The sequence below is a fragment of the Zootermopsis nevadensis genome, unplaced genomic scaffold (genome assembly GCF_977971745.1).
Source record: "Zootermopsis nevadensis isolate Lab colony 2312 unplaced genomic scaffold, Znev_1.0 Znev_ptg000011l, whole genome shotgun sequence".
NCBI lineage: Eukaryota > Metazoa > Arthropoda > Insecta > Blattodea > Termopsidae > Zootermopsis > Zootermopsis nevadensis.
Genome location: NW_028259143.1, coordinates 1,830,749 through 1,854,141, shown reverse-complemented (window position 1 = coordinate 1,854,141; position 23,393 = coordinate 1,830,749). Strand labels below are relative to the sequence as shown.

General features: G+C 37.4%; 1 protein-coding gene across 2 annotated transcripts in view; it reads left to right on the top strand.

Annotated features, from left to right (window-relative positions):
- The window catches only part of LOC110827995 (proton-coupled zinc antiporter SLC30A2), a 36,109-nt gene that overhangs the window by 5,181 nt on the left and 7,535 nt on the right, over positions 1 to 23,393 (top strand). The window contains exon 1 of one of the 2 annotated variants that reach the window (XM_022060222.2): positions 21,295 to 21,594. The exons of the other annotated variant lie outside the window; for it this stretch is intronic. Coding sequence (XP_021915914.1) covers positions 21,587 to 21,594 — 8 coding nt within the window. The 5' untranslated portion in view covers positions 21,295 to 21,586. Of the gene's footprint in view, positions 1 to 21,294; positions 21,595 to 23,393 lie in introns of those variants that run through there. 2 annotated transcript variants of the gene reach the window in all.

The following is a 23,393-nucleotide window of genomic DNA, read 5'->3' as shown; positions in this document are numbered from 1 at the left end:
TAACTGTCAGCTGTTCACTACAGATTCTGTAATTTGAAGTCAAAATATTATTTACTGTTGTATTATAAAACATTGAGCAGTGTTTGTGGGGAAAATTCATTGCATTCGTAAAAGCGAAGATCCCATAAACTATGGGGGCCATAAAACCTGTCGAGTCGAATGTTCCCAGCTGAAGTCAATTGTGGGACTGTCTAGGATAATATTGTAAATATGATTTAAGACCCTGGAGTGTTATAGAAACTATTATTTAGTATATAATACGGTTAAGCGTCACATTTATCACCATGATGATTCAGAACTTGTAACATGTTGAAGCTGTTAGCCGAGGCCATAAGATGGATGCTTTTTTAATGTTTTCTTTCGGAATACAAAGATGATAATATTTTACATGATTATTTATATATATATATATTTATATATGGTCGGAGCCACGGTGGTGTAGCGGTTAGAACGCTGGCCTTGTAATCCTGGGGTCTCGGGTTCGATTCCCGGCGGTGCCCGAATTTATAACTTGTGTTGGGCAAGGCCGTGGTCTAGGCAACACGGAGTTTTCCTCCGTGGCATCCCAACAATTACTCCATTCACACACAGAAGAAGGCAATGGCAAACCACTTCTGGATCATCTGCCAAGAACGTATATGAACAGGTCCCAGTCGGAGAAAAGGATGGAAGGATCCTGTTCATATGGACCTGTCATCAGACAGAACACTACAAATAAAAAATAAAAATTTATATATGAGACCTCCTCGATTTTTATTCGTTTATAAATGAGAAATTTTATAGTAACAGATTATGTATGCCTTTTATGCGTAAATAATAACTGTTGCCATGGTAATGCTCTTAAAGAATTTCTTGTCGTATAGGATAATATTTATGACTATGTTTATTTATTTAGATTTTTCCACCATTTTTGATGGGTAATTTAGTATAATTTTTAGTTGAATATTGGTAATTGGTCACTGGTATGGAATTTGTAATATACATGCCACGTGTTATAGATGATAACTCACGATGTATAGTCTGGCGATATAAAAATTGTCTCGTTTCGTGCGTTGCCAAGTGATCGCCGCATCTTTCAAGGCAGCGATGAATGAGGGGGCAAAGTCCAATTTTAGAAGCATCACGAGGAACTGTGAGCATATTTGCGGAACGTGGGAGTGTCTTCGTGTGACGTAATTTAAGTAATACGAAATCCTTTAGAATGTTGCGTTACGATCACAAGGACCTAAGTCACAAACGGTATATTTAGACTGAAAGAATATTTGCCTACTGTATCTGCGGGCTACGTTTGGTCTATCCATCTATAACATGCGATAAAAAATACGCGTGTTATTAAGTGATACAACGGGGGTTATCAACTCGCGGTCCGCCGATGCGCTTTGTATGGCCCGCGACATTTCTTGTAATATTTTTAATCTTATATGATGACATGTCGTCAGTATGAGCAATTTTGAATTCTAACTGTTTGAAACCAAAGCTCCTCTAAATATCATTTAAATAGTATTTTTTTTTATTTTACGTAATTTGTAATTCTATTTTAAATAATTTTCTAGACGGGCGGTTGATACACGGAATTTCCCAGCTTTTATTAATTAGCAGAATAAATTTTAAACGTCTGATTTTTTCTGTGGTCTTTCAAAGGGACAGAACATGACGTTTTCGAGAAATTAAACCATTTGTCCTGAAAGAACCGGTCTGAGTTTACAGAACCGGTACTTCACCTTTAACAAGAAGGCTCAGCGTCACTGTAAGTTCCAATACACATCTTCTTAGCAAACTGCGAGAGGATTTCCACACACACACGTAATTTTCTTCAAAATAAGGAAATGGGAAATCCACAATTTTTCCAACTCGTCCTCTGTCATCAATTGTTTTATTTAGAAAATCTACGACACCACGAAATCATTTCATTGTCCGATGACTTTAATCTACGTCTCGACAGTAACATTTCGTTGTTCAATCCATGTTTTTCTTTCTATCGGTCTGACTCAGAAATCCATTTCGACCCATTTAAGTACAGTCCGTATCAAAATTTCAGCCTATCTTGAGACGTAAGTAATGGAGAAACATTTTTAACATCCTTTGTTTGGTTGAGACAGTTTAGTTGTCTTACAGTGCTGTATACTGATTTTATTATTTTTTTATTTAGTGTTCTGTCTGAGGACAGGTCCAAATGAACAGGATCCTTCCATCCTTTTCTCGGACTGGGACCTGTTCATATACGTTCTTGGCAGATGATCCAGAAGTGGTTTGCCATTGCCTTCTTCTGTGTGTGAATGGAGTAATTGTTGGGATGCCACGGAGGAAAACTCTGTGTTGCCTAGACCACGGCCTTGCCCAACACAAGTTATAAATTCGGGGAGTGAAATTTATGAAATGTTTTAAGGGGGGGGGCTCAAGGTATAAAAGTTTTGGGAACGTCTGGCCTAGAACGTAATTGTCAGCTTGCGTTAACCTAGAAACCAGACATTTTGACGTTTTAAAAATAAGTCTAGCTGTACCGGAAACCACTTTAAGGTTCTTAACACATCGGTCATAAGCGGTTTCATATTCGGCTGATCGACTTTACTTACAATCAGATCTGCCCTATCTGTAAAAATGACAGATATTTGGAAATATTACGTAATGAAATATGATAATATACCTGGATCATGGCGTTTGTCACGCAAACTCTTAACCTGACAAGTGACAATCGCTTAGATAAGCGAAAAGGTGATGAAATTTCAGGAAATATTGAACGAAGTAAAATTTGAAATATTTATATATGTGAGCTAATATTGCAAATTTGCTTAGACGAGGGATAAGGACGTCCTTCGTGGCCATTAAAACACGTCGACACACTTCTCAACGTTTACATTTTACTCGACAGTTGACAGGAAGCTTGCCAACTTAAAAAAAAATTCGTACGAGCAAAATTTTTATGCTTCGAAGAATGATTGTACATCATCAGAAATGAATTTATATTCTTTTGGACGGAATCACTTTGATGGACGTGTTCATTGCTTTGGTAAAATTGTTGGTAGTTAACCGGAGAACATTTATGAGCGTAGTTTCAGCCTTGGTTTAGATTCAAGGATCAGTGGATCGAGTTAAGTGGTTGCTATGGCTGACTCAGACGTATACGCTGACCGTACTTAAGAGATAATAAATATAAAACAATAATCTACAATATAAAATGTGTATCTTCGTGATACGATAATGCACGTTGTAAGTCTGTTCTATGAACTCTTTTTTTTATATTTTATTACTGAGACACCTTAAGTTCTTAAGTTATAAGAATGGATTTATTTGCGTCATAATTACATTGCATATATTCTGATTATCTTGTGTTATTGCTCTCTGTAATGGACTGTTTCTTAATCTCACGCGTCATGTAGCATAGAATGGTAAGACGATCGTGATAGATAGAAACAAAACATTTTAATAAAAAAAATTCATGGATATTATCCATCGTCTAGTAAAATATAAAACATAAAACGACGTTTCGGAGATGGGACTCTATCTCCGTCTTCAGGTTCATACACAGTCCGGAGGTCCGGAGATAGGGATTAGCTCTATCTAGTGGGCCCAACTGTGTATGAACCTTGAAGACGGAGATAGAGTCCCATCTCCGAAACGTCGTTTTATGTTTTATATTATATTTACTAGACGATGGATAATATCCAAGAAAAATGTTTATTCATCGCCATCGTCAAGAACTTTTAGATTTGAGAAACAAAACAACTTTGTCGAAGGCAAAAGTTATGAAATATAATGAAGATACCAATAAAATTTTTGGACTCAGAGTCCAACCAGAAACAATGAGGGCTTAATCCAAGAACTGATAACATTTTTAAACTGTAAATCTTTTCGCTTTGTGGTGAGGTTCAGTGCATTGTTATGAATGTAGGACAGGCTTTTATTGAGATGTCGAAATGTCAGCGGATGTTCATTGTATGTTTATGAGCGCTTAGATGTGCTTCAAATTTGCCAGGATGCACTATGAGAGTCCTCCTGCACAACGTATGTCATCTCTGTGTATAGTCACACCTGCTATCCATCTGACGCAGTAATTTGCCTTACAATCCTGATAAATTGTCCATTCGGTTATAGTTTTCCGTGCATTTCTGCACGTCCTGGGTGTCGTGCGTCAATAACAATCTTATCTGCTAAGCACGCGCGTAAAATTCTTACACCTTTAACACCTCACAGACAATTGTCTGCGTTCTCTTATCTCCAATGCATTTTTCTGTGTCATGAACACGGTTGTAAATAATTACATACTTGTACAAGATTGGAGATTATCACTGCAGTGAATATGTTAATATTCTTGGTAGTAACTATGAGTGGACTTATAGATAGATACCAACATTTCAGAGGAACATACTGTCTCCATCTTTGGGGGGTTTACTAACCAGGACAGTACCATCCTTACTAGTATTTGAAATTTGGTGGTGAGTATGAAGATGGCTGTCTTCTGTGTTCTACCGCCAGGTAGTCTGGTAAAAAATTTACCAACGTTTCAGAGGTAATTTCTGCCTCCGTTATCACGGCGATGTTTGATATTAGCTTTCCCTTGTGCATTATTTATTGGTATTCGGGAGATGTTGGCTTAAAACCTCGTCCAGGAGACCAGTTATTCTGATTGTGGCTTCTCGTGTTTATTCTCAGTTCCTTAAGTCAAATTCCATGGCGTTTAAGCCCATTCATTATTTATCATATCATTGAACGCTATATGGTCTCGCTTATTGACAGCGTCATTAAATAAATAATAAGTACGTACAAATATATTACAGTTCTTGGACATAATTTGCTACAGAAAATGTGTAACTTATTTTAAAGTGGATTGTCTTCAAAATAATGCACTTTTATAAAGATAACACCTTATTAGAGGGGTCTGTGACTCTCCTATGTAAGCCAGTACTTCCTTATAAATTGCATGTACAGTTCTATTACAAAATTATGCACAGACATGTGATAACTGCTGGTAGATAGTATATCTGGATCAACGTGACACTATTAATGACAGCAGCATTTATAAGCTCTGAGAAGATTCATCTGCATTATTCCCATCTGCAATTTGATAAGTAAGAATGAGTGTCTGCAATGATAATCTACTTTATCTGTAGCAACCTGTCCGATATCCAGAGAACATGTCTATGGTCACGTAGGTACTAACGCCGGGTCTGTAACCCGAGACCTTCAGATCCACAAACTTACCCCCTGGAATACAAAACCAAAGTGAATACATTTCCCAATTTCGATCGAGTTGGCGCTTTGCAAATATAAACCGTGTTAAATAATATTTTATATTATAGCGCGGGGTCGAGTACCAACATGGCTATGTTCTTGGTTGTAGCGATAAGACTCATCGCCCTGATGATAGAGGCAGCAATGACCTCTGAAACGTCGATAAACGTCTATCAGACTGCACGACGCTAAGTCCCGCAAGACAGCCATCTTTATTCTCCTTCTGTCTGTCAGGACTTAACAGTAAGATTCAGTTCTTGGACACTTTGCAGACATTGGGATATCTAGAAGGCTTTATATGAAGGCGGAGTATTCCCAGGAACTCCGCTGTTCAAACTTTGGTTGACTCAGAGCCGTCGTATACACCAAAGCAAACATATACAGAATAGTCATTGACTCTGACGATAATAATTACCGTACGAGACATTATCAGATACATAAATGGTCTCTTAACCTCGGGCGTTCAACCACTTCGTGTTGTGTCTTTGATGTTTCACCTCTCAGCGAGTTTTATGTGCGTTATTAATCTCCACGAAAATTTTTAAAAGCATTTCAGAAATTAGCACATGTATTGATGTTAAAATTAATTTAATAGACGTGTTTGTTTTTACAATTGAACCCTCTTGTGTCGTTTTCACGAATCGTGGTTTCTAAATCAATAAATCTAACAGACATTCAACTCCTCGTTGCTGGATGTAAGAGTGGGTATGACCTCTATCGCCTTTGTGAATGGTACTTAATTACGTCATAGTTTTCTGAGATGAGTGTTTGTGCCTGAATGGGGTGTCTGGCTGGGTGATGACGTCATCATGGAGGATTCCCCCATGGTTGACGTCATCGTGGAGGATTCCCCTCCCCCGTGGTTGTGTTGTGAGATCTTAAAATCATCCGTCAAAACCAAGTGTAGATGATGCTGTCATTATCATCATTATAATGATAATACTTGCTACGGGCTAACATCAACATCGCAAGGATACGATGTATATTATTAGTACGAGTTCACAGCTACCAAATTACCCCTGTTAAATGACGAAAATAGATATCACATTACACAATTGTGGTTGAAAAAATTTACGAAACCCTTATCTGGAAAAATAAAACAGAAATAGACATCTGAAAATGTTGTAGATTTTGAACACAAATCTGGTACAGCAGAGATTTGAGTAAAACTGCTGTCAGCTGTGGGATTCTTTATCTGAAGCGTTTTGTGTTGCTAAGATACCAACTGACTCACAGAATATGTAGGATCTTGATTCCAATTCTGTTCGGTAGACGTGTGTATTTTAATGTCAGGGTCTTTGTTGATTCCCTATGGTATCCCAACAAGTTTTGTACTGAATGAAATAGAAACCTCTGAGCTGTCAGAGGGGAGAAAATACCGTTAAAGAAGATTCAAAGCGAGGAATGTTTAAGGCGTTTCAAAAAGGCGTACGTGACTTGTCAGCAGCAGATTTAAGGCAGTGAACAGACGCCACGCGTTAACAAGAAATGGCTAGCATATGCTAAGTGTACATATTTACCAAGTTGCATCAGCTGTCTGTGCACCTGTGAGAGATCACGATTGGACTCATCACCAGTTTTAAAAGCATAATGGTAACTATATGTACCATCTGCTTTAGCGTTAAGTAGCTCTGCGTTAATCCACGTAATGTATTTATGACTTATGATTATTTACTTAAACAGCGTTAACCAGTCGATCGATGTAATGGTAAAGTGTGATGTTTTCTTTGCGGTACGGACTGGATTCTTAAATAGTATTAACTGAAATGTCGCATTTGGTTTTTGTCATTAGAAAGCTGGAACAATTTCCGACGCCGACTTACTAATGTGCATATGCCCAGCGCGGGGGGGGGGGGTGTTGAAGGCTGCGGGTAAATGAGAGTTGGGCCGTGGTCCACCCTACTTACTCCTCCGGAATATAAGCCTGCTTTCGACCAGAGCTGATATATTCTGAAAGAGAAGGAATGTAAATTCATCCTGAAGATGGTAACTCTAGTGTTTGTCGAAACGTTGGATACCTTTCAACAGTCGACGCGGCTCGCCCCGGAAAGCGTTAAGCTCACAGCGATACTTTCTGTGGTGTTTGCTGACATTAACAAAGCGTGTGTTCGCTCATCACACAGGGTGATACGATTTTTTTTCAAAAATATTCGCTGACCGCAAGTTGAGAACTCCTGTCATAGGCGCGTCGGGGGTAAAGAAATTTCATATGGAGAAGTTTTTTTACGTTCTGTGCATTTTTTGTGGCATAAGCCTGTGTTTGATGAACCTAGGATACAGTTTTGATTAACACTTTATAGCCCAGTGGTAACTATACGTACCGTTAACAACGAGCAATAAATCTGCATTTTGTACACCGAGTGTCTAGCGGTTAGAACGCTGGCCTTGTAATCCTGGGGGGTCTCGGGTTCGATTCCCGGCGTTGCCCGGATTTATAACTTGTGTTGGGCAAGGCCGTGGTCTAGGCAACACGGAGTTTTCCTCCGTGGCATCCCAACAATTACTCCATTCACACACAGAAGAAGGCAATGGCAAACCACTTCTGGATCATCTGCCAAGAACGTATATGAACAGGTCCCAGTCCGAGAAAAGGATGGAAGGATCCTGTTCATATGGACCTGTCGTCAGACAGAACACTAAATAATAATAAGATGAGGTGGTCTAGCGGTTAGAACGCTGGCCTTGTAATCCTGGGGGGTCTCGGGTTCGATTCCCGGCGTTGCCCGGATTTATAACTTGTGTTGGGCAAGGCCGTGGTCTAGGCAACACGGAGTTTTCCTCCGTGACATCCGAACAATTACTCCATTCACACACAGAAGAAGGCAATGGCAAACCACTTCTGGATCATCTGCCAAGAACGTATATGAACAGGACCCAGTCCGAGAAAAGGATGGAAGGATCCTGTTCATATGGACCTGTCGTCAGACAGAACACTAAATAATAATAAATATGGTTTTTAGAACAACATTAAACAACTGATCGTTGTCATGGCGACTTGTTGGGTTTTTATTTTCTTAAATATTAATTCCAAGAACTTCGGACTTCAAAAGGTGATGGCTGGAGATAATCTCAATATTATATTATTTTTTTTGCATTATGTTAGATGCCCGGATTCAAGTTAAATATAATTAGGATTTCTTTCGTTTTACAGAAGTGAAATTTTCCGATGTGGGTTCGCTTTGTTAACATCGGCCGACTTAAGGTGTGAACTCTTGCGGAATATTCACTAGGTGACCTACAATATGCAGTTTTCACAGCGTCTCAAATGAGCGCAGAATGAAGTTCTATTTCAAGCATAGAAAAATGCACACACATTTTTCTCATAGACTCAAGGTTTCAAGAAACCCGTTTGTATCTCGTGAGTATGAATGAAGGAACTCGTATGTCGTTTGTAAAACGACGTCTGACCTAACCTTCATTACTTTTCGTTTTCATCCACAATGACGTAACATTCCTCCTACAAATTCTGAAAGGCCATAATTATAATAACAAACACTGAGCAATCTCTTCAACAAAGAAATAATTTTATGCCTGACAATATTTCCAAGGATATGATGTAACCAACTCCCTGACCTCACGAAACACTGTACGCTGTTCAGATTTACAAATCATCTTATCTTAAACTGTCATAAATATATCTATGCTGTTGAAATCATCACTTTGGAAGAATTTGTCTCTGCTTTTAATAAAAAAATCTTATTATGCCACGGTAGATGTAAGCGTCAGCCAGTAGGTGACTCTGCAAACGACAATGTTATTAGGATACATAATTCATAATAAGTTAAACTGCGTAATATTCTGCTAAAAGTATTTGATAAAGAGGTCACTTTTTGACGTAAATACGTCTATACGGAAGGGTCATTCGGCAAAAACAGCGTTAGTTACGAAGATTTGTAAGATCCAGCGTCGAGTAACCTTTAAATGTTCATTCCTCAGGAATTGTAAGAGTAAGGTTAATGTAACCCCAATGTAAAATGATCAGTAAATAAGGACCCCTAAGAATATGTAATGTATTTTATTGTAATTATAATTGTTTATACATTTATTATAATTTTAATGAACCAATGTGTTGTGTTGTTCGATATCCCAGTCGATCGTCAGTCAGGGACAGCTGTTATTTATCGAATTTTACAGTATAAATTTTCCCTTCAAGTGTTCGACGTTAAAATGATCTCAGAAAGGAATCACAAATTTGAAATAGAAAAACATATATTTTTCTTGAAAATATAACTAAGGAGAATTGCTGGAACCCTAAATACCTTTAAGAAAGTATGTTCACTGCCACGTTTAAATCTCGCCAAGAAAGACTCTTAGCTCTTTGAAGACGCCTTCTAAGCAGACAATTGCGTCTAGAGTCGCGTTTATATTTGTTTGTAGAAGTGAAAAATAATCTTTTAAGTTTCCTTTTTTTAATTTCGATGTCAAGTTTATTTGTCAGACTGAAATATGTGTTTTTAGCCTCAGGAAAAATCTTTCAGGCTCTGTTTGAAAACAATCTCAAAAAGCACTCGTTAATTTCCTTATGACAGTCTGTCTGTCCGTAGGAAAATAACGAGAGTCCTTAAATGCCTCTTCGGTTCTTCGTAAGAACTCTACACCAGGAGAAAGGAAGGAAAATGTACATGACTCAGCACACAGATAATTTCCTGTTAAACTTTTGCCATAGAACTTAAAAAATTGTTAGATGTATATTCGTTGTTTTTGGTATTAATATTAAACACACGTAACAACTGAAAAAAAATTATTAACATCTGTTGTGATTAAATAAGTCAGACAGTCATTTAAAACGAAATTATTGTTTAAGGCCCGTCGAATTATTTCGAACTAAAATTACGTCACGGCAAATAGGAATTGTTTCATGGTGAGAAATGAAAATCCCAGTTAAAAATAACGTATTTCTGTGTTACGGTGCCATTTTGTTTTGAAAGTGGAAGTCTTCAGAGTCGTCACAGTCTAGATAACCTTTTGCCTTTGTCGGAATTTTATGGCGGGGAAAATTATTTGCTGTAATTTATATTTCAAGAATTATTGTACTGTCAGAAAGTTGAAAATATTAATTATTTATTTACATGGAGTTGAAGGGAACATTTTATAATTTAATGAGTTTATCGTGCAGATTAAAACCACATCCGTACTGAGATACTATTATTTCAGTATTGCTGACCACATAAGTGAACCGATTATGAATTACTTTTAAGTAACTGGAAAATCTCTCCAACTGTTGAAAACAGTAATAGTGACGTAACTGCGAAACCGCGTTGCACGAAGTTAAGACCTTATGGGAAAAACAGGTTTAGGAAACCAAACATACACGAAACATGATTTCAGTTAACAATAAATAAACATGAAAAGAATTTGTGTTGGTATTAATTGTGATGACTTCGACGTTTCTACCTGAAAGTTGCCAGGGTGATGGAGCATAGAGAAAAAAAAAACAATTCTAAAAACTGCGAAAAATACAGTTTAAAATACACTCGGCTCGGCACGATATCTACGTATATACTTCGAACTGTTGTGGTTACATCGTGCGCCTGCGCATGAGTGACCGTCAAAGAGCGAGGTACTTACACGGCGTTGAACCAATATTATTAGCACAATAATTTTTCCGCGAACAAATTCGCGATACGCAAACTCGTGAACGTAAAGAGTCTACTGTAATGAAACTCAAACAAATCAAGAACGAAGTGAGAACCGTGTATGTATTTGGCCGTGACCCATTCCAATTTGTTCTAATAGATGAAATATTAGACACACCCCACCTCGGCTGTCATTTGATTTATGAAGATTGACAGTAAGTTACTTTGGAAAGGCAGGCAGTCATGACCTCGGATGTCGAAACATTCGTATTAGAGCGTCTGAAATGTATTAATTGAATAATTCGTGATTTTCCACAGGCCTGTCGCGCTAGGACCAAGCTTTAACACTCTTCGCATAAAATGAATGCTTTAGAACGAATTTTTCTTTGAAATCTGCCAAGAAAGTCTTAGGAATAATATATAAGGAGATTAACACTTTAAAACGAAGCTTCAAAAATTATTTTCTTATAAAACCTTTACATCTTTTTCCATATTAGTGCCCCGGGTTAATAAGATTCGAACCAGTATGCAGATTTTTACGAAAAAATGACATAAATTCTATGATTTTGGACGCCAACAAATTTTAGTAATGTGTACTATATTAAGTCTTATTTACGTTGAGTAAGAAGATGGCTGCCTTCTGGATTGTAGTGGCGTGGAGGTTACAACCCAGAAGACAACCATCTTTAGTAACCTCTTATTTCCTATCATGACAAAGTTCTGATAAATTCTATGATGAAACTAAACATATAATAATTAAATACAAATAAATGCTATTTACAGTATTTAATGTTAATTTTTTTTTAATATCATCTTATGTATCAAGCCGCGACTTCAAATAATATATATTACAGCGTTTCTCAACCTATGGTACGCGTACCACTGCGAGCCAATGTACAAAGTAAGAAAATCAAAAGATAATATTAACATAGATAAGTTTTTCCCTGAACGTATTTGGTTATTGGTACATTTAATTTGTTAAATTATAATTAGTGGTACGCCAGCGAAACTCTGATCTATTACATTTAAATAAAGAACATTACTTAGGGTCTTAATTCGTGGGAGCGCAATTTTATTCAATTGCGCTAACAAAGTTTTGTGGAAGAATGGACTAAGGGGATAGGTGGTTAAAAATATCAAATAAATCGTTTCTCCTTATGACCCTTTCTGCTAATTTAAATATAAATACAGGAGTATTTATATTTCTTGCACGAAATCTATTCCATCACTGATATAAATATAAGACGTAATAAAAGATTGTGGAAAAATATTTACCGATTTTCCACATTCGTTGTTTACTGTCTCCAGGTGTGACAGGTGTGCAGACGTCCACATAACGTCATATTCTTATTTCGTAGGCGGTGTTGCATTTACATAGCACGATACTGTACAATAAGTGTTACTTAATCTGATGTAATTTCAGAAATGTAAGCCATTATCATTCGATTTCTTACCTCTGAGACTTAGATTTTTATTCAAGGAAGTCCATTTGAGGGGTTAATGATTACCGAAAAATGTTATCACCAGTGAAATGATAAAAAAAAATAATCTTGCTAAGTTCTGCTCTCTCATGGCGACCTTGTTTTTGTAGAACTATAAGAAAGACCACCACAAAAGGCTACTTTAATTTCGTGTTATATATCTTTACGACTTTTCTCTGACGTCAGAATTTAGCGTCATTGCCAGGTTTCCACACGAACGTGAAACTGTGGATGACATTGTTAGGTGTCAGCCGTTTATTTGTTTCATTTAAAAAGCCATGTCACATCATTTAAATGACAGTCGTATTCGTATTGTTGCGAACTTTTCCAACAAAGTAATCTATCGATTGGAAGCCACAAAATTATGTATGAAAATAACCAAAGTAAGGCGAAGACAGAGACCTCTTTTTATGAAAGTAATTGTCCCCAGACAACTCTTATCTGGCACTATTTGCAAAGGTTAAGGGCCACATTTTAACTGACGAGCTAGAATTATTGTAATTTGCATATGCATCTCGATAGATCGATAGATCGATTGCCTTCACTTCGTAGCTGGTCAGTGTTCCGGAATAAATAAATCATTTATTGATGGTTTCTTCTGGATTGATAAACATAATATCGCTGTGATTATACAAGATCCCACGCAGGTTACGTCATGTTATAACCAGCTCGCGCCAGTCCATCATATTTCAACAATTGAAGTGCAAAGAATGTATTTTTTTTACAAATGCATCGATTGTTCATTGTTTAAAACTACCTGGTATCTCGTTGCTAACTTGACACAATGTGTTTAGGGGATACGTTTCTCGAATCCCGTGCCAAACAAATCGACATTGTCTGGTCTGGTGAAACCATTCCGATCGACATTCGGTGTTAAAAGAGACAATTGTTTGGATCATGTCTGTGAACTTTGCTAAGGATCTGACATTTCCAGCGCTTAATATGACATTTTTTCCTGATTTCTATGTGATGTATTATTCTTACTAAATAGAACATAATTGTTTATTTTAACCGTCTAATCACAATAAAATATTTTATTAAATATTAAAATATCAAAATATTATTACTACAATTAACATTTAATATTTAAAATATTAAAATATTATTACTATAATTAACATTTAGTATTTAAAATATTTAAAATATATTAAAATATATTAAAATGATGCTCTTTCTATCGAAATATTTTAATATATTTTAAATATTTTAAATATTAAATGTTAATTATAGTAATAATATTTTAATATTTTAAATATTAAATGTTAATTATAGTAATAATATTTTGATATTTTAATATTTAATAAAATATTTTATTGTGATTAGACGGTTAAAATAAACAATTATAATCATCACAATATGACGCAACAATATCATCTCATAAATAGAACATGTTAGAATACGGTTTCGTGAATCTTGATCACTCTTTGTTCGACTTATCTCCGCGTTATAGTATGTAGGTCAACTCTGACATACATTTTGTTAGCCGACGTCTTCGTGACGTCACACCCACACTTATCTGTGCCTCTTTTACGGTAACTGCTGTCCCTGGTAGTTTATGCAGCAAACACGACTTTCTGTGCTATAAATAAAGTTGTTAATTAGTAACCTACTTTGAAATGAAGTTTTCTAGACGAATGCTTGGTACGACGTGCTAAATATAGATAAGACAGTTGTTAATATAGGAACGTCGCCGGTAATTACTGATCCTAGAACATGTGAGTGACTAGCCTTGGTAACACTGCAGTGGTTAACCAATGTTTCCGTGACCTCAGCCCTCCTGGCTTTCAAATTTCATTGTCACTCGCGGTCTACGTTCGTCAGGTATTTTAGTTATGCAAAAAAAGAGAAAGCAGGATTATGAATCTGCGTGTCTCAATGTTGGGTAGTGCCTAGTGCCCTTAAAATTACTTCCTATTCAACATTTATAATCATTGTTTCTATTTAATTCTAAGATACAAAACTTCAGCATTTGATACAACGTCCTTAAATAACATATTAACAATTAGTAACTCTTCATTTTTGTATTTGTGTTTCGTATAATTCCCAGTGCAAACAGCGATTATTTCCTTAAACAGCGTTAACCAGTTGATCTACGTAATGGTGAAGCGCTGTGTTTTCTTCGCGGTACGGACTGGATTCTTATACATAATGTAGATGAGTTTCGGCTTCATAGGGTTTATAAGCATTATGAAGATAATTGTGGTAATCATTGACTGAACCACGATCATTAATTACGAGAGCTCTTATCTCTTTAATGAACAAAGTATAAAAATGGTATGATGAAATAAAGTACTTGGAACTTTGAACCAGTTCAGAAACACGTCTTAATCATTCCACTCCAAAGAACGTATAGAAGTCAAACAAGACGTTTAGTGGTTACGTAACACGGAACGTCGCGATTTCTTCACGTGTAGTGACACATACTCATCAGGTTCTCAAGTCAAGGTCATTACAATCTGCTGGACATGTACCTGGGATAAAGGAGAAAATAATTGTTTATAAAATTTCGATAGGAAGATAACTTACAAGTTACCCTGTGCAATATTATCCGAATAACAAAATTTATAAAACAACAAAAGCGCCAATGCAAGTGCAATCACCCTGTATATAAAATATTCCACAAGATACGTGCATTAAGGGCGTACCAGTATATTAAATGTCCTGGGACATAAAACACTTCCGGGAACTCTGGATATCGCTGGCTTTCGCTACACGTTGCTAAGGTCAGCTCAATAAACTGCAGAACGTCCCGGAATAATAAAAAGACGAGTGTTATACATTTACCGTTTTATTACCAGGGTACTTGGCCCCGTGTTCCAACGACTCGTAAGTAGGCCTGCGTGACTACCAGCACGTACCGACGTGCAATTAGGCAACTCTCTCACTTTAACGAGAGTTCAAATGTGAATGCACGGGTCGGACTGACAATGCATGTCTCATACAGGATGCGCCATTTAAAACGTAACCCAGAAATGAACACGTTATACCATGCAAAAATGACATCAGAATGAAGTACACCCGCGTAATGGACGTTACCAATATCCCCTTTGACATTCAAGTCAAGGTCACCGTTGTTCCTAGGCCACTGCTCGTGACAGTTGCGCAAACGCTGTGCAGGTGCCAACATGGCGTATTCAAGAGCAGAGCGCGTGTTAATTAATCATGTCTTATGTTATGTAAAGGGCATTTGAAGAGTTGTTAAGCCAATGTCAAATCATTTCATCAATTCACCGCTTTCAGAACGCCTATGGGTTTTACAATCCAACGGCTAAAGATCTCAGTTTACCTCCATCTAGTACCGAAGTTAAGAAAATGTGTGATGGGAGTTATATCTCCACTAATCCACACGCCTTCATGGCGTGGATGTCAGACACAGTTTTAAATACAGATTGTCATTTTCTGGGGAAGAAAATACCGTGTAGTGGATTTCCTTTAGCATGAATTAACACAGTAGGTTTATTACAAAAATATGTATACACGCGAACCGCACAGAACAAATCGGCGGGCCTCGAATTTAAAATCCCTTACTGTAGCGTAACGCCACGGTGGTCTAGCGGTTAGAACGCTGGCCTTGTAATCCTGGGGTCTCGGGTTCGATTCCCGGCGGTGCCCGAATTTATAACTTGTGTTGGGCAAGGCCGTAGTCTAGGCAACACGGAGTTTTCCTCCGTGGCATCCCAACAATTACTCCATTCACACACAGAAGAAGGCAATGGCAAACCACTTCTGGATCATCTGCCAAGAACGTATATGAACAGGTCCCAGTCCGAGAAAAGGATGGAAGGATCCTGTTCATATGGACCTGTCGTCAGACAGAACACTAAATAATAATAAGATGAGGTGGTCTAGCGGTTAGAACGCTGGCCTTGTAATCCTGGGGTCTCGGGTTCGATTCCCGGCGGTGCCCGAATTTATAACTTGTGTTGGGCAAGGCCGTGGTCTAGGCAACACGGAGTTTTCCTCCGTGGCATCTCAACAATGACTCCATTCACACACAGAAGAAGGCAATGGCAAACCACTTCTGGATCATCTGCCAAGAACGTATATGAACAGGTCCCAGTCCGAGAAAAGGATGGAAGGATCCTGTTCATATGGACCTGTCGTCAGACAGAACACTAAATAAATAAAATAAAACTGTAGCGTCTTGTTATGTAAAAAGCCAGAATCCAACTTTACTGCAGTAACCACGTGCATGAACTATAGTGCGGAGAAAACATATAGAATTACACAACATATTTATCGAAAGGAATTATATTGTATAAAAATTATTTATTTTGTTGTTTAGCGTCTGTTGATGTCACAATATCTCCGTGCCAGATATCACAAATTAACACGATACGTTTTTATAATAACACCAATTTATAAGGTAAGTTCTATAATTTGTAACATTGTCTATACGTAATTGCAAGCCGTATTTTTTTTTTGATTAACATAAATTAATACTTCACTGCTAAAACGTTCTTAACAGCGAAAATTTAAACACGTGTGTGACGATTAAAATAATAATACTTTACAGATAGCAAGGGAGTCCTTGATTCAATAACATAACGGAATCCATAAGATATCTAAGAATTCCATAACCACAATCGAAATTAGATCAATTTCCATTTTATTAGCGACGAACATTAACTGCTAGACCTCTTAGGTTGATTAAACGAAGGACACGAGTGGAAAAAAAGGTATTCAAAGGGAAAATTCAATTCTTTCTCATTTATTGAAGTCATAATAAACAATTATGTGGAAACGACATTAACAAATTTAATTTAAATTCACAAATACGATCAAAACAGAACTCCATGGAAGCCGTTTTTCAGAAAACCATTTGAACTTTATTTATTTATTTAGTGTTCTGTCTGACGACAGGTCCGTATGAACAGGATCCTTCCATCCTTTTCTCGGACTGGGACCTGTTCATATACGTTCTTGGCAGATGATCCAGAAGTGGTTTGCCATTGCCTTCTTCTGTGTGTGAATGGAGTAATTATTGGGATGCCACGGAGGAAAACTCCGTGTTGCCTAGACCACGGCCTTGCCCAACACAAGTTATAAATTCGGGCACCGCCGGGAATCGAACCCGAGACCCCAGGATTACAAGGCCAGCGTTCTAACCGCTAGACCACCGTGGCTGCATTTGAACTTTAGGCCTATATAAAAATAGGGAAACAAAACAAAACAAAGGATAGATTAATTCGGGCCACCAGCTTTTAGCATGTGATACGCAATGAAGTATGTACCTTTCGCATATTTCCGGGGTCATTTATCTTGTTTTGACGTCAGCCAGCCAATGTTAAAATTCCAAACGCGGCAAATACAACTGAACCAAGGAATATTATTCGGAGTATATTTAATATATTATTCGCAATTAGTAATACACTGCAAATAACCCATTTATTTCTTTTGAATCAGCACAAATAAACAGATGGAATATGAATGACTTTGTAAGAGAAAGTGCTAACTGCGGTCAACGTGAGGAGGGGAGAGACTAGTACATGACAAATACATTTAACATGCCAGCTATACTGGCGCTACCTATCAGTCCAAAAGATAGTAGCCGGGTACGACGGCTCGACCGTTAAGTTTATCCCGAAAACTACAATTATTTCTACGCAACCTTATAACGTAACTGCACGTAGAGAACCTTTAAAAATTCAATATTTTAGTGACCGTTTCTTGATGTATCAATTTTCCTATTTTTACTAGAACTATTTTCAAAACATTTCTCGATTCGATATATGTATATCGAGCTACGAATTAGAAGTGGCGCAGAAATCCGTGTTCGTGATCACGCAGTGCTCTAATTTGTCTTCAGAGTTTGAATAAATTTGGCCACGTTACGCTCGGTTGGTTTGCGCCGATGACGTCATCACTTGTGCACAAAGGATAATGCCAAAGTGATATCCTCACTGTTAGACCCTGCGTTTCAGCATTCGTCGCACTGTGTTACAAATTATGGGATATTGTAAATTACATCTCTGCATTGATTTCAAATTATATAGTTCTTATAAAGTTTCACGGAAATTCATCCAACCATTACGCACTTACTACATAGACGCAGAAAGTCTGGTTCCGTTTCAACAAGGTGAGGTCTATTTAGGTTGGGTTAGGTTGCGCAAAGAATCATTGCACATTAACTTGTAGAACATCCCATTTTACGAATTAGAGCAATCGTGATGCCATTGTTACTAATTGCAGGATCATTTAAGTTACGGTCTAGCACCAACCTCATATGGCATACCATCCTCAAAAGATTTCATAAAAACCATTCAGCCAATCTCGAGTTATCATTTACGTGCATACGGTCATTACCGGGCGGTTGGGTTCATTTCGACAAGGTTAGATTAGGTTGAGATACGTTAGGTTAGGTTAGATTTGGTTGCGCAGAAGGTTATTGCGCATTGGCTTATTTATCTGAGGGTTAGTCACGCAAAGAATTATCATTTATAGGAACACTTAAATTAAGTTTTGCACTCATCTCCCGTGGCATTCTATCCATGTAAAATTTCATAATATTCCATCAAACCATTCTCGAGTTATAATTTTCGATCATCCGATCGTTAACCGAGATTGGTGATATTCGTCTAGCTTAGGTAGGTTAGGTTAGGTTTCCGCAGTAGGTCATTGCGCATTGGTGTATTCACCATCCCACTTCGCGTTTTTGAGCATAAGTCACTCAAAAATTAACATGTATAGGAACGTTTAAATTACGGTTTTGCCGTAATCCAATGTGGTATACCATCTATGTGAAATTTCATGAAAATCCATCTAATCATTCTCGAATTATGATTTTCGCGCATCCGATCATCACCCGAGGTTGGGATTTTCGGCTAAGTTAGGTTAGGTTAGGTTAGGTTAGGTTAGGTTTGCGCAGTAGGTCATTGCGCATTGGTTTATTCACCGTCCCACCTCACGACTTTGAGCTTCTGTCACGCAAAAATTAATATTTATTTGAATGTTTAAATTACGGTTTTGCACTAATCTCATGTGGCATACCATCCATGTGAAATTTTATGAAAATCCATCTAACCATTCTCGAATTATGATTTTCGCGCATCCGATCATTACCCGAGGTTGGGACTTTCGGCTAGGTTAGGTTAGGTTAGGTTAGGTTTGCGCAGTAGGCCATTGCGCATTGGTTTATGCACCGTCCCACCTCACGACTTTGAGCATCTGTCACGCAAAAATTAACATTTATTTGAATGTTTAAATTACGGTTTTGCACTAATCTCATGTGCCATACCATCCATGTGAAATTTTATGAAAATCCATCTAACCATTCTCGAATTATGATTTTCGCGCATCCGATCATTACCCGAGGTTGGGACTTTCGGCTAGGTTAGGTTAGGTTAGGTTAGGTTTGCGCAGTAGGTCATTGCGCATTGGTTTATTCACCGTCCCACCTCACGACTTTGAACTTCTGTCACGCAAAAATTAATATTTATTTTAATGTTTAAATTACGGTTTTGCATTAATCTCATGTGGCATACCGTCCATGTGAAATTTTATGAAAATTCATCTAACCATTCTCGAATTATGATTTTCGCGCATCCGATCATCACCCGAGGTTGGGACTTTCGGCTAGGTTAGGTTAGGTTAGGTTAGGTTTGCGCAGTAGGTCATTGCGCATTGGTGTATTCACCGTCCCACCTCACGACTTTGAGCTTCTGTCACTCAAAAATTAATATTTATTTGAATGTTTAAATTACGGTTTTGCACTAATCTCATGTGGCATACCATCCATGTGAAATTTTATGAAAATCCATCTAACCATTCTCGAATTATGATTTTCGCGCATCCGATCATTACCCGAGGTTGGGACTTTCGGCTAGGTTAGGTTAGGTTAGGTTAGGTTTGCGCAGTAGGTCATTGCGCATTGGTGTATTCACCGTCCCACCTCACGACTTTGAGCTTCTGTCACGCAAAAATTAATATTTATTCGAATGTTTAAATTACGGATTTGCACTAATCTCATGTGGCATACCATTCATGTGAAATTTTATGAAAATCCATCTAACCATTCTCGAATTATGATTTTCGCGCATCCGATCATCACCCGAGGTTGGGCATTTCGGCTAGGTAAGGTTAGGTTAGGTTAGGTTAGGTTTGCGCAGTAGGTCATTGCGCATTGGTTTATTCACCGTCCCACCTCACGACTTTGAGCATCTGTCACGCAAAAATTAGCATTTATTTGAATGTTTAAATTACGGTTTTGCACCAATCTCATGTGGCATACCATCCATGTGAAATTTTATGAAAATCCATCTAACCATTCTCGAATTATGATTTTCGCGCATCCGATCATCACCCGAGGTTGGGACTTTCGGCTAGGTTAGGTTAGGTTAGGTTAGGTTTGCGCAGTAGGTCATTGCGCATTGGTGTATTCACCGTCCCACCTCACGACTTTGAGCATCTGCCACGCAAAATTTAACATTTAGAGGAACGTTTGAATTACGGTTTTGCACGTATCTGATGTGGCATTCTATCCTTCTGATACTTAATATAAATTCAACTGACCATTCTTTATTTTGAAACACGCGCGAAGAGTCACCAGAGGAGTTTCGGCTACTTTCGGTAAGCTTTATTTAGTGTAAGTTAGGTTGCAGAGTGATCCTGGCGCATATTTGTTCTCACTGTCCTACCTTGTTGCTCTAAGCATTCGTTTGTTTGATTTTTCCACGTATTACGTAGTAAAAATATACTTTTTTGTGGACGTTAAGTTGTGCTGCGTCAATGAAAAATTCATGAAATGCATCCAGCTTAATTCGTGTGGTCAGTTTGTGTTTTTCTATTAGGTTAATCCATTTAGTTTGAATTTTGTTTAAACATGGCGTTATTTCTTGTCTGAAGCATTTGCCAAGGTCGTAAATGGCGATACAAATGTCGCAATTTGTTACTCTCACGCCCTCTGTTCAGGTCTACTTTGTATTTTCCTTGGTATTTCGTTGTTATTTCTCTCTTGCTGGTAATTTTCTACATTACTGGGAATTCTATCACTTATATGATTGGTGTGTTGGCTACACTGCTCACTTGTGCAAGTTTCTTTCGCGTTTCTGTAATGTGTGTTTGCGAAGCAAGTAAAATGATACAGTTTGACAGAATTTTCAAAGAAATGAATGTGGGGTGTAGAAGAAGGAAGAAATAGTCGGTTAATACTGTTTATGTACTATAAATATTAATGGTTGTTGTGATAGGGACTGTAAGTTATGTGTATAATGTTTTCTCATTTTGGGTGAATAGAACTTCAGCCTTTGCCGTAAATTATGTTTGTGTGTAGTGAATCAAGAATGAAACAAATTTGTTCAGATGGAAAGGTAAGTAAACGAAAACTGAGGTGTGGTAGTGTTGCAGATGAAGGTTTATTTTGAGCTGCAGTTAACTGTTTTTTCAGTGTATATTTCGTGTTGTCATGTCAGTCTATAATTTGTTTTGAAAACACGAAAGCAAATTTTGGACTTGGAAGTAAGTTGGTGTTTGGATACGCTAGTTTCAAGACAGTTATTGTTAATCAAATACATGAAGGGAAGTACTGCTAACTGAGAAGGAAGTGTAATGGGTTGTAGGAGTCAGTAAGATACAAATATAGTTTGTAAGTGTGTCCATGGATGATTGCAGAATCTCAAGGAATCTTCAGTGCTGTGATATGGGTCAGAATTTCAAAAACATGTTGGGTTATCAGTTTATTTATTGTTACATCATATTTCTTTGTATTTGTAAGTATTACTACAAGCACTGCTCATTTAATCATGCTTTGGGAGCCATTGCTGAAGAAGTCTAACCATGATTAATATAAAAACTCTGTAGGTTTAGTTCATCAGTATCACATCTGCCCTACAGTTGCTGTTCTTACAAGGTTTGATGAAGTTTTCTCCATTCTATCTCAAAGTATTGAGGGTTTGCATCTTCAAACTGGCCATAACCATAACCATTTCCATGTTCCTGTAATGATGCACCATGCAATAAGATTGTCACATACTTGCATATCATGCAGATTAGTCATGAGCAAGTTACTTCATTGTAGAAAACACTTTGACTGTTTGAAGCATTTTAACTTGTACACATGAACTAGGGATATTGCACAGTACTCTACACCATCCGGGAAACATTAAACTTCATTCCAGTTTAGCCTGATAATTTAAATTGTTTTATAAATTCATTTACACTTATGTTATGTAAGACACTCTGTCATAGCAAAATGTTATGTTTATGCTCAGGATATCTTTTGCATATCTGTCTTATTTAAGCTTGTGTGGAAATTTTAAAGATGGGGAAAGGACTACAAAACAGTAATAACTTTGCAGTGCCCCACATAATCCTTTACATTTTCAGGGAACTGGTGTGGTTGGAGTTGGAATAATTTTGCATATTTCATGGTTAGAAAAGTGGATGAAAAGTTACATACATTGTGGATTATACTATTGCTGTCTTGTAAAATCTTTCTTATATATACAAGTCTCTAAAGAAAATGAAGTATTTACTAACCATTTCCATGGAAGAGTAGAAAGTCGCTCAGATAACCAAGAAATTTTCAGTGTTTTATGGAGCCAAAATGTCAATTAATTTATTCAAAAGATCATGACATTGGGCCTCTCCTGAGTGACATGAATCAAGTCCATATCTTCACATCGTACTTCCGTAAGTTGTGTGGAAATATAATTCTCCCATCTACACCTAGGTCTTTGTAGTGGCCTCTTTTCTTCCTGTGTTGTGAATAAGATATATGAATTACTTCTATATACTATGTATGCTACATGCCTTGCCAATTTCTCCTTCTCTTTCTTCCTAAATATCTGTAGTCCAGTGTTCTTTCAGTATTTTCAAGGACAAGGTTTTATACCCATGCAATGATCATTGTGGTTTAATGGTTAGTACTCCTGTTACATATTTTGCAGTTCCTGGGTTAAAATCTCAGCCTAGAACCATTTGTATTAAGTCTTTTCATGGTTTTCCTCATTTCCTCTGAATGCTAGGGTAGTACTGATTAGGCCATGACCACTTCATTCCATATCCTTTCCAGTTCATTATTCATCAGACTTGCAATCATTGGACATAATTTTTACTCCATTATTCTCCCTTTTCTTGCTGTATAATCTGTGCATCTGAGAAAGCATCA